Source organism: Ochotona princeps, chromosome X, assembly GCF_030435755.1.
Source record: "Ochotona princeps isolate mOchPri1 chromosome X, mOchPri1.hap1, whole genome shotgun sequence".
NCBI lineage: Eukaryota > Metazoa > Chordata > Mammalia > Lagomorpha > Ochotonidae > Ochotona > Ochotona princeps.
Window position 1 is genome coordinate 86,197,790 of NC_080865.1, and position 13,136 is coordinate 86,210,925.

Below are 13,136 nucleotides of genomic sequence, written 5' to 3' on the forward strand. Positions count from 1 at the left end.
TGCTTGACCAGGAAACCCCACTAGATCCAGTTAAATATCTAATAAAAATAGTCCATTTTTGTCTTAGAAATCTATTTTTCAATGATTATTTATTTATTTATTTGAACGCCTATAGAGAGAAACAGAGTGTGTGGTGTGCGTCTTATACTTGTCTTATACTTGTGGGTTCACTTTGTAAATGTCCGCAGCAGCCAGGTCTGGGCAAGGCTGAACCAGAGAACTGGAACGTCATCCTGGTCTCCCACAGGGGTGGGATGAGCCTGAAGCCTGGGCTGTATTCTGCTGCCTGTGCATTATCAGGAAGCCAGATCAGAAGCAGAACAGTCAAAATTCAATCCTGCACTGTGATATAGGATTGCTCGCATTGTAACCCGGAGAGTAACCCACTGTGCTACAACTCCAGTCCTCCAAAATGGTTATAAGATTTTGTTCATTTGAAAGGCACTGTTACAGCAAGTGAGAAGGATGGCCAGATCTGGACTAAGTGAAAGCCAGGAACTTCTTCCTGTTCCCCATGTGACTGTAGGGACCCAAGGACTTGGGTGGTCCTATGCTGCTTCCCCAGGTGCGTTAGTCTGGAGTTGGATCAAATTAGAGCAGTTTTATGTAACTCATCTCCACCTAAAGTGCAAATGCTTTGCTTTGGTTTGACAATACTTCATTGCTTTTTTTTTTTTTTAATTTTCTCAACCTTCTTGACAGCCTGTTATGTAGTCTGACCACAACTATCTTTTTTTAAAACAATTTAGTATTATTTTTAAAAAATCATTTTATTTTTATTTGAAATGAAAGAAAGACAGAACGATCTTTCATCCACTGGTTCACTCCCCAAATGGCTGAAACTGTCAGATTTGAGGTGACCCAAAGCCAAGAGCCAGGAGCTGCTACTGGGTCTCCCACATGGGTGCAGGGTCCCAAAACCTTGGGCCATCCTCTGCTGCCTTCCTAGGCTATAAGCAGGGAACTGCATGGGAAGTGGAGCAGCTATGACACAAACAGGTGCCCAAATAGGTTGTTAGCTGTTGCCGGTGGAGGATTAGCCTGTTGAGCCACCAGGGTGGCCCCAGTTACTACTATCTTAACTCAGCCACAGGTGGCTCAGGATCAGGTGGATATCAGACTGGTAAGGAGAATGGAATTTAATAACTCACGGTTAGCAAAACTGTGGTGAAGCAGGCTTGCATACATTATTCTTGAGGGGCTAAGTTGGTAGAGAATTTAAGGGCTATTTGACAGTCTATTAAACTTAAAATGAACGTATCCATTGACACAGTAATTATTCTGTGCCATTCATGCACACAGGTGTGTATGTAAGAAATCACAGTAAAATAGTTCATAGTCACAGAAAATAAGAACTGGTATCAATGCTCAGTAAAGGTGCAATTGATAAAATATGTTCCAACCCCACGGTTGAATAATATGCAACAACAAAAGAGCTGGGTAAGAAAGGGCCTTTTGAAATAAAATGGCCCAGATATGTTTTAAAAAAATGCCTACAAATATATATTTGTGTTTTGGTATTAGACTATCCCTAAATGCACTCTCTATACACACACCATGCTGATCTGCAGGCAGGCAGGTAGGGGGGCAGGAAATAGAATTCCAGAGTTTGAGACTTCTCACTGTATACCTTTATGACACCATTTTTAACATATGTAGGAACTAACTCTTTTAAATACCAAGTGATAAATCCTGATAAGATGTAGCTCTAACTATGATAGTTGCACCTGTAATATGGTATGCATCTAGCTTCTGAGATCATAAGTAATATACAAAAACGTCTGTTAATAACAGTACATGTAAGCAGCTAAAAGTAGAACAGGTGTATCTTTGTATATGAAAAAGTTAAATCAATTTTAGAAAATCAAAACTGACTGCAAGTTCACTTAGAAAAAGCATTCAAGGTGGCGTTTAATCTTTCTTTTTAAGATTGATTTGTTTTTATTTGAAATGCAGACTTACAGAGGACAGACAAACCTCCCATCCACCAGTTCACTCCACAGACAGTAGCAATGGCCAGCGCTGGGCTGGGCTGAGGTCAGGAGCCTGGGGTTTCTTCTGGGTCTCCCACTTGGGTCTTGAGCCATCCTCCACTGCACTCCCAAGCCATAAGCAGGGAGGGAGCTGGGTGGGAAGTGGCGCAGCCTGGATTAGAAAGGCTCCCATAGGGATGCCAGTGCCAGATATGGAGATTTAACTTGCTATGCCAAGGTGCCAGCCCTGGCATTTTATCTTTTAACCTACAAGTTTCATTTTTGTTAAAAAGTAATGTTTACATAGTTCATGCTAAACCTTCAGGTTTTCTGGAAAATTTTGTTATCCATCAATACATTCCTAGAAACATAATTTTAAAAAGAAATTGTACATTAAGCATTGAAAAAAAACTTCAGTCACACAACTGTTGATATGTTGAACATGTTTTATTTATTTTTTTGGTATTACATCACATAGTCTATCCATGTAAAAGCCTTATAAGAATATAAAACCAATACCACCAATGCTAAGCATAACTGTTGGCCTTTCAAGGTCACTGCCTGGATGGTGTTACCTGAACTTTAAAGAAATGTTTACCACCAAAAACACTTCCCTCATCACCCTGTGTATATAGGCCAGTTCTGATTTACTCTGAAAATCTGTAGCATAAAATGAAACCCAGAGAGCAGGTTTGTATGAGCGGGTTAAGACCTGTGGATAGTGATATTAACAGTGGATAACTGAAAGTGTTAAACAATAGTAATGTATGCACTAATAGTATGAGCATTATAACATTTCACAACAAAAACAACGAATTTTCCAAGAATTATATCCACTAATGATACACAATCAACATACATTCACATTCCCACACCCAAATGAGCCAAGTCCTCAAATGCAGTCAATGTAGAACTTCAATTGCAGTTTCAAATTGATGCAGGATTTCAAATGATGGACAGTTCCTCAAATCTGCTCCAAAGACACTTTTCAGGAGTCTCCCTAAATGCCATACATCTATATTGTGAACAATATCTGAATATACTATTGAATATTAAAATATCAGTAAAAAGTTAAGTATCAAATTCGAATGAGGAACATTAGTACATAATCTTAAAGCAAGACCTTAACTAAATCACTCAAAGAACATAATTAAGGTTTTAGATAACATCATTCTTTTAGAAGACAGAAACAGCACTATTGGGTTAGGCGGCAGAATCTTTAAAGCCAAGATTTGTTTGCTTAGGAGAGTGTTATCACTGATTCTCCTCTGCCCCCCAACCCTTTTCTCTTCTCTTGCTCTCTCTCTGCCTAATTACACACCAAGCACAGGAAAGCTCAAACGCACTCCATGTGCAAGAATAAAGCCACACAGCAGTAAAAGCACAAAGGTAAATTGAGGAAAGAAACATATCTGAAAAGCAAATCTGTGTACTTTACGCGGCCATCCTTAGCTCCACAGTCCCGCATAGTTCCCATGGAGACCAGAAGGGAGAGGCCCCCCAGCCACGAAGAGCTTCATCTCCGGCCAGTTGTAGCAGTGGGTGTAGAGCGCATTGGGGAATTCATCCACCCCACCATAGTAATTGACCCAGGGGCCATCGTGCTTGAGCCAGCCTCTGCCGCAGGTGAGCTTGAGCTTCTTCCGAGCAGTGCCTGGAGAGGAATTCAGCACAACCTTCTCTCGCTCCTCCAGGAACTTCTGAGCTCGGACATCATAGAAGAGCAGGGAGCCATGGCCCGTCCCCACGGTGATGATGTGCTGGTAGAAGCTCAGGGAACGCACTCCGGTACCACCTTCCCGTGAGCACAGAGGTCGGATGTTGTGGTGTGCCTGGCGCGGGTCCACAAAGGAGACGTGGGCTTGTGAGCCAACAGCATACAGAGACAACTCATCGCAGTAGGTCAGGCACACGTTTTCTCGGAAGTAGGGCAGCCGGATGGACAGCAGCCTGGAGAGGAAGTTGCGAGGCTTCCACAGGTGGAAATAGCCATCCAGGGAAACGGATCCCAGCTCCTCGTTCCTGCGACTGAAGGCCAGGGCACGCACCTTGCGGTTCCCGGGGTTAATGCTGGCCCTAGGGATGGCTTCCATGTCCCTTGGGAAGATGTGGGAGTACATGGGAAGGCCCCGGTGCTTGTTCCTTGCAACACAATCATTTAGCATTTTAGGATCCAACCGCCACAGAGCCACCGTGCCATCACGGGAACCAGTCACAAGCACAGTGTCACTTATCCAGGCAATAGCAAAGATCCAGTCCCTGTGGCCTTCTTGGTCGCCCAGGCACACAGGGTCCAGGGTTGGCAGCTGATAGATGGCCAGGCTATTGGGGTTCTCGCCCCCTGTGGCCAAAAGTGTCTTAGAGGGGTTCAGTTCAATGGCATGGATGCCACAGTTCTGCTGAGCCGGGGTCAGCTCTGGCATCATGTCCCGCAACAGCGGGAGGCGCGTCATGTGGCCCGAGTGCACGTCCACCACGAAGAGCGTGTTGCACTTGGTGCCGCACACCACCTGCCTGGCATTCAGCCACTTTGATGCGAACACTTTATTGAGTGTGCCCAGGACCACCGGCTTCTCCTTCAGCAACTCGGGCAGGCTCCGCACCGCGTGGCTGCTCAACTCGCCCTCGAAGCCCGAGAGCACCGCGCGCTCCCGCGCCCCCACCTCTCGCTCCTTCAGGTAGTGCACCAGCGAGTGACGCGTCGCAGGTACCCTCTGCTTCTTGGGCAGCAGGCGCCCCTCTCCGTCCGCCCCAGCCAACCCTGGTTCCGACGGCGCTCTCCGCTTCCTGCTACCTGTGGGCTGCGGGGCCATGGTGGGCGGCTGGCTGGTGGCGGTGGCGGCGCTGGTGGCGGCGCTGGTGGCGCGGCGCCGGCGGTGGCGCGTGGCACCCGAGTTGGCCGTGGCGACGGCGGGGATGGCGGCGCCTGTGCGTTCGCCGAGCGCGCGGGGTCTCAAGAGCCGGGCGGCTGGACGGCACAGCGAGGCGACAGCGTCCGGGCGGCCGGAGGGAAGGCGGCGGGGCCCCGCGAGGACGCGCGGCTGGCAGCGGTGGAGCGGCAGCGGAGCGCGGCGGAGAGGGCGGTGAGCGGCGGCCGCGCGGACCCAGGCGAGGGCGGGAAGTGCGGCCGGCAGAGCAGCCCGAGCCAAGTCAGCGTGCGGCGAGGACGCCCCGGGGGCCCTCGTGCCGGGGGCGGAGGCTGCGGGAGGGCGGGCCGAGCGGGCCGCGGTGGGGTGAGAGGCGCGCGGGCGGGCCTGGAGAGGGCGGCGGGGAAGGGAGCCGCGGGGGAGGTTCCCAGACAGCCCGCGCTGCGGGACGCCTGGACTGGGCACGTGGGGGCTCCGCGCTCACCCCGGCACCCCTGGCCCAATAAAACCCGAAATGTCAGTTGAACGCGGGCCTGGGAAGAGCACTGGTCGTGATGGGTGGGAGGAAACCAGAGTGCACTTGGGGGCAGTCCTGGGGCTCCCCTGGGAATGAACTTGGCAGGGATTGAGGCTGTTTGGCAGTGGCAGGTAGACCCCTCCGAGTCAGGTCTGTTTGTCCTCCAGGCTTTGCTTCTCTGCTTGGGTTGAAAACAGTTTGCAACACAGTAGAGGTCTCTGAGCTCCAGAGCTGGAATCCCCGAGGAACGCACTCCAGATGTAGCCTCTGGTCCCACGTTCTGCTGGCGGTGGGGTCCTAGTGGAGGGCGGCCCCGAGCCCCTGGGGGGGCGCCCTCCTGGAAGAGGGGGGAAGGGCCTTGAAGACAGCCTTTTCTTGAACCTCTGAACCCTGGGAGGTGGAGTGCGGAGTCCAGGGGAGGGGCGCCTCAGTCCTCCTAGGAAGAGGGAACAGCACAATTTCAGTCCAGGTTTGTTGGGTGCCCGGGACTGAATTCTGTGTGATGGACAGGGTTAGTACAGAGCAGATAAGGGACTTTTTGTAAGGAATAACATAGGCAGAGGTTGAGAGAATAGGCTTAGAATGTGGTAGAAAGGTTGATATTCTTCGTGTTCTGCCGGAACTGGCAGAACTCTGTAGCCCACACAGGAAATTTAGTTACAAAGTGCTACAGTGGGCTGGGCAGAGGCAGCTGGCTGATAGAAGTGCTGTATACTCCCCAGCTTTCTGCCACAAAAAGTTTTTGTGAAGTGCGTGCTTGAGGGTAGACAGTACAGAATAAATAACCAGGCAGAGGAGATCATGGTCACTACTTTGTGGCTACTTTTCTCTGCTTTCCCTTGGCCCTTTATGCAAACTTACCTCAATGTAGATACTAAGCACATGAATCTTTGATCTTTCCTGTTACTCCCATTCAGTTGCTGCATTCCCTTGACTCCCCTTTTAGTATTTCTCCCCACCTTTAATGCTGTATTAACAACCAGTGATGATGCTGGGTAGACCGTAGTCTGACACCAAAACAAGAGTTGATAATGAGAAATGACATTGTTAGAGAAAAAGTAACCAGAAGTCCCTTTAAGATCAATGGAAGCTTTTCTTGTCCTTAAATTCTAACTTCTAAATATTGGTGTTACATAAGAATTCATTGCATACTTTTTAGTGTTGTGGTAGAATGAAGTAGGCTGAACATTTTGGAATATATCAGCCTATTGAGTTATACATGTGCATGTAACAAAATAGGCTGAACATACCCGTACACTTGTAAACTAAACAACGCGTGAACATGTTTTTCTGAATCACTGAGTCATGGGCAGGACAGTTGTGCTAAACTCTCAGATGCTACATGATTTATAGAAATTCAGTTTCACAGTAACTTTCTGAGTTAGCTTGCTTTTTATTGCCATATTTTAAAATGCCGAATGTGGCTAGACCCACTTGGAATGCCAGCATCCCATTTGGGTGTTCTTGCAGTTGAGTGCTACCTCTTCTGATCCAGCTTCCTGCTTCTGTGCTCTTGGGGGGGAGGGGGCAGCATTTGCTAGGTCAAGTATTGGGTCACTCACTGTCACCCTCAAGAGACATCCAATCAATTCCCTGATTCCTTGCTTCGTCCTGGCACAGCCCTGCTTATGGCAGACATCTTGAGAATGAACCAGCTTTTGGAAGACATTTCTCTTTTTATTACTGTGCCTTTCAAATAAAAGTGAAGGACTACACTATTGTAATAATAAAGGGGAGTGTGGAGAGGGGATTTGGGAAGGGAGAAAGGGGAAATCCCAGAGCCTATGAAACTGTTTCATAAAAATAAAGCATATATATATATATGAATAAATAAATAAAAATAAAATAAAATAAGGAAATCAAGGCTCATAAATGGTAGCAACCCTCCCATGATCATAGTAGGATTAGAATTCCTAACAACAATGCTTTTGAGGCTGGTAACTACTCTGTATTCACCAAGAAATATATTTTTTTCCTGTATACATATCATTGAAATTGTGTATATTGCTCCAATTTCAAAAAATTTATAGATGCTGTGTGTTTTGTACTACTGAAATGTAGCAGGGATTCCTAAAATATGTGAGTAAATGCAGAATGTAAATAATGTAAAAAAAGCACTTCTTATATGTTATTACACACAAAATTATGGTCTCTGAGACATGAGTTTCATTTTATGAATTCCTTTTAATTAATGTTTGTGAGAAAATAGTATTGATTCACATTTAGCTTTTTTTTAAAATCTTCTTTTGAGAGTCATTTATTTGAAAGGCACACCAGAGAGAGAGGGACAGAAGAAGAGATCCCTTGATCACTGTTTCACTCCCAAGATGGCGCAACTGCCAGGGCTAGGCCATCTCGGTCCAGGAGTCAGGAGCTTCATCTGGGTCTTCCATGTGGTTGGCAGGGCACAGACACTTGAACTAATTTCCATTGCTTTGCCTATTAGCAGGCAGCTTGATAGGAAGTGGAACACCCCAAACTTGGTGCCCATATGGGATACAGACATCAGAGATGTAGGCATTACCTGGTATGTTTCAACTCCAACACCAAATTTTAAAAAAAAAAATGTTTTGGTAAAAACACCATTGGATAATTTTGATATATGACTCTCCCCTTTTGTTTTAATAAATGAATTGTTTTAATTTCATTTAGAGTATTATCCCTGAAACATATTGCATGTAATACTATTTTCAGATGTTTCTGTTCTCTTTCCCTAAATGTGCACCAATAACTTCCAAACTGGAGGCAAATGATATTGAAAGATATGAAATTATTTATATGAATTTGCACTTTTAAATGTCTTCTTAGATCTGATTGCTTCCACTTCAGGGAAACCCAGGTTAAACTGTGGATTGATTCTGAAATTTGATTTTGCCTAATTTTCTACAGGGATGTAGATGTGACTTTAAAACTACAGATTTCACAAATTAGAGGTGATTTTCACATGTAGTGGCATCTATCTATAAAGGAAAATTTCAAAGCCATATATAATATATTAAAATATGTATATATAAAGGTTCTTAAAAATATTTGGTGACATTTTCTTTATGTTTTTGTATGTACCCTTGCATCATGTCTTGCAACAAGTACAAATGCAAGACAGCAGATACTAAAATGTCAATTTGTTAGGTTTGTTTTCAAATAATATATGGCTAATGGTACAGTATTTTTTTAAAACAGACCCCAAACAAACTAGTTTTGAATGATTAAATAGAATAGATTTTCACTTAATCTCTAATTATGATACAGTCATACCATTTCAAAGTGTGACCTTGTCGAATATACTAAGATAAGCAGCTGTGGCCCTGGCTTGTAGTGGAATGGGAGGATTTCTCAAACTTCATGACGCACAAACTGATAAAATTTGGTAGGCTCTGTTTCTCTCCATGAGGGCAATGCTTAAGGCAGATACAGTCGGATGAGATAAGAAAGGAACGCTTTACATTATAGCATTTGCTTGAAGCAGAATTACAAAGAATGTGAAAATTCTGACTATGTAACCCCATAATATATGCCTTATTCTTCTTCGGCCTCCCTAAGGGAAAGGATTGTGTTAGAGGAGGCAAGAGTCAGTGCTGTTTAAGTGTGTTATGTGGACTACTTCAGTGTAGTGGTTAAGACCCTGACACTGGATCACCTGATTTGGGTTCTGATTCCAGGTATTATGGGTTTTGGATCTGAGTCTGTTATTATACTCCTTTGTATTTATTGCATTTTCTACAAAATGTAGCAGTATGCCATGACATTCTTTTGATGGTCTCTAACTAATTACAAGAGCTTGATGAATTTATATTAAGCCCTAACTGCTTTTCCTACATTTCCTAAGTTAACTTTATAAGATTAACTTGGTAGTTTTGTAAATGGGGATTTCTGAGTGTCTACTGTGGTAAAAAATATATTTATTCACCATCACTAAAATCTAGAAACCACAAATATATGTGTATAATATTTTGCACTTGTATAAGTGCATACAGTTTATCAATATCTATCCTGTTGCCAACATGAAGATTTAATATGAATATGCTATCAGTAACTTAACGGTGTGACAGTAGATCATGATAGGTCTGTTTTGAAGTGTTTATTCAAGAACATAACCAGATTTGAGTTTCTACTGCTATTAGCCATCACTCTAAATGCATACCCCAAACTGAGAATCAATCTCTTATGTTTAGGATGCTGCACACATGTTGATAGTTGGATTCAAGTGACTTATATAAGGATTTGGATCATGCTGTGTTTTAAGATTGGCACACAAAGGAAGACTTTCATGGGATTATTCCTACAAAATAGAAATCATTATATCCCATGTCCTACAGAGTGTTAATTGGTTAGATTCCTGATTATTATTGACCCTATCCTTTCAGAGCTACCCTAACATCCCACTGCCTCCTAATTTTATCCAAATCCTATGTTTCCAACTTTCTATATGACATATTGCATATCAAAACAGAACTTCAGATGAAACACGTGTGAGTTCAAGATCTTATTTTCAACCTCTACTCCCCCTGAACTTTTACTGGCACCTGTATTAATAGCACCACCATCCATACACAACTGTATAAAGAATCCTAAAAATTATCCATTATATACATCTCTCCTTATATTTGGGTCCAATCTCCCATCTTCTAACATTTATCAACTGTATTCAATTTTCAATATTTCTATGGACATTGGGCCTGTTGAACGATTACTTGGTTTTGATGGGGCAGCTCTGATGCCCTTTTAAGTGTTTTTCTTAAAACTAGTGGCGTTTGTCCATCCAGTTCACCAAACTCCAGAAGGAAACGTATTTTCAAAATGCAAATCTGCCAATGTCACTGAACTGGTTTAAGCAAACTAATGTTTATCTATTATCTTAGAATAATGACTAAAAATCCTTAAAACAGCCTGCAGGGCCCAGGATGCTATGACGTATGTTCTCTTACCATACTTTGCATTATTTTGGTACTTTACACACACATCCCTTTTTAGCTTTCTCAATCATGTTTTTTTTTTCTTTCTATTTGCATGATTTTCTCCCCTCTACAGAGTTCTTTCTGACTGTGTGTCTTCCCACCTAGCACCTTAGTTTGCCAATTTCATACCACTGAGAAATTAAATGAACTGTCACTTTCTTTGGGAAAGTCTAAGATATTCCCTGGGGTAGATTCTGGGGTAAACCAGATTTCTCATCCCATCATATATGTGGAGATTCCTGCACAGTGTTACTTTGTGGGCTATTTATTGCAGGTTAAATCACATGGTTATTTCAGTGACACCTCCTTTTTTGTTGTTGCTAAAGATTTATTTATTTATTTTCATTACAAAGTCACATATGCAGAGAGGAGGAGAGACAGAGAGGAAGATCTGTCTGATGATTCGCTCCCCAAGTGATTGCAATGGCCAGAGCTGAGGTGATCTGAAGCTAGGAGCCAGGGGCCTCCTCCAGGTCTCCCATGCAAGTGCAGGGTCCCAAGGCTTTGGGCTGTCCTTGACTGCTTTCCCAAGGCACAAGCAGGGAGCTGGATGGGAAGTGGAGCTGCCGGGATTAGAACCGGCACCCATATGGGATCCTTGTGCGTTCAAGGCAAGGACTTAAGCTCCTAGGCTACCGTGCCAGGCCCAACCCCTTTTTAAATGTTTGAACAAGAAGTTCTTTGCTAGTAAGTCTCCTGTGTCTTGCACCTCATACATGTAGTCAGCCAATATTTTCTGAATAATTAATGACAATTCACAACCAGGGGATCCTTGTTTCTTGCTGTATCAGAAGCCTAAACATTATTCCAGGAAATAATCCTAATTGACATTTTTAATGTTCGTCAGATTGTTTCTTAGTCAGCAGTGTCAATCATAGTTCTCTCTGGACCACAATATACCATACTCCATCTTTCAAATGGTTAACCCTTCTATTCCTGAAAAACAGTCCAGGAAGCATTACACAAAGTAGAAGCATAGTCCTGTACTGTTAACCATTAACCATGCCCCCTTTCAGCTAGAGAAACATCTATCTCAAATAAAGTAAGACTCTTTCCAGCTGTGATTTATCATTTTTAATCCAAAGAGAGATATGAGATATGACAGGGTAGATTTGTTTAAAGTAGAAACTTAGGATTTTGTGCTTACCTAAAATGGGCATTTTAGTAGTACACAATGATTAGAGAATGTGAATCAAATAGTGTTGCATTTGAGCTGCTGGTATCATGAATATACAAATAAGCAAATTAGTATCACTTTCAGATAGACTGAGTCTTCCTGTGCTGTTTTTGTATGCAAGAAACTTATTGTTCACATGTACTGTGGATTATATATTTTACTATCAGGAGCTAGTGTGGCCTCATTGAAGAATTGCTTCTAAAACTTTGTTCAATATCTATGAAGTAAAATGTCTAAAGACATTATTCTTGACAGTTATCTTTCAAAACTCAGGCATCAATTCAGAATGACCTCTGGCAGTAGGGTGACTCAGTCAGTAACTTTGACAGAGTGGGGAATGTTTTGTAGCTTGCGTTATCACAGGAAAAGCAAAATGGAATTAATAATATGTATCAAACTTTGCATGGATAACCTACCTTCCTGGAAATGCTCAGTAACTTTTTAAAAATTGTTTTCTAGAACAAATCTATGCCCTGTTCTGTTGGGACGTAAGTGTTTGAAGGGAATATTGTCCAAGAATATTAGAATTGTTCTGAATATGCTTCCTTTTTTGAGAGTTTTTAAAAACTCTATTAGGGAGAGGAGAGAGGGAGTGAGGAAAGGTTAGAAGGATGGCTATCATGGCTGTGCCTGTGCCAGGCCAAAGCTGGGACAAGGAACTTATTCCAGGTCTCACACATGGGTGGCAGGGGTCCGGGTACTTGGACCAGCTTCAACTGCTTTCCCAGGCACATTTTAATAGGGTGCTGGATTGGAAGCAGAGCATACAGAAAACAAACCAGCACTCCAAGAAGAATGCCGATGTTGCAAGCACTGATAAAACCCGTTGTCCCACAACCTGTTGGGCCACAATGGTGGCCTTTGAATGTGCTTCTTAATGTGTGGTTTTGCCTGCAGATACTGCAAATACCGTGCTAATGAGAAGGTGTACTGCTGTTTCATCTGGCAGAGAATACTTGCCAAGTCTCTCAATTTTAGAGATGCAGTATTACCATATTATTAGAGCAAAGTAGCTGATAACATGGACTTTTTCAGAAAGAAAAAAAATAATATATGGATCCTTAAGCAATTTAATTGGCCTTTAAACTTCACTTTTCATAAGGAAGAATTACTCTATTTATTATGATTGTATATAGGCAATTGCTTAGCAAGTTAGAGAATTTGCATTTGTCAAGTTCATTGGCCTGCTTGTAATCCAGCAACACGTATCAATCGTATCAATGCTTCTTTAGATTTTATCAGAGATTGTAACTGAAATGACTATCGGGCATCCCAACAGACGGTTGTCCACCACCTCTCTCTCTGTGCTTGGCAGCCAGACTCTTCAAGTACTCCCTTCACTACCGTAACTTGTATGGCATTTTCAGGTAGGTTGAACAATAACATTTTTGTGTAATATGTACATGCTTCCAATATAATACTTTCTCTTTTTTCTGAACCAACTGCCAAGCCCTTTGAGACTACATCATTTTAAAAATTATAAATGTGGGTCGTCACACCTAGCATAGTGCTTGGAACATTTTTTAAATGAGTGAACAAATGAACTCTATCAAAAGCTTGCTGATAAAATGTAATACTCTAGGGCCCGGCGCAGTAGCCTAGTGGCTAAATCCTAGCATTGTGTTGGCTGGGATCCCATGTGGGTGC

General features: G+C 43.2%; 1 protein-coding gene across 1 annotated transcript; it reads right to left on the reverse strand.

Moving 5' to 3' along the window:
• Positions 1-2,713: 2,713 nt before the first annotated feature.
• On the reverse strand, positions 2,714-5,227 carry LOC101532380 (DDB1- and CUL4-associated factor 12-like protein 2). The gene has a single exon (XM_058658617.1). The coding sequence runs from the start codon at positions 4,784-4,786 to the stop codon at positions 3,422-3,424; it is 1,365 nt and encodes a 454-aa protein (XP_058514600.1). The 5' UTR covers positions 4,787-5,227; the 3' UTR covers positions 2,714-3,421.
• Between the last annotated feature and the right edge of the window lie 7,909 nt (positions 5,228-13,136).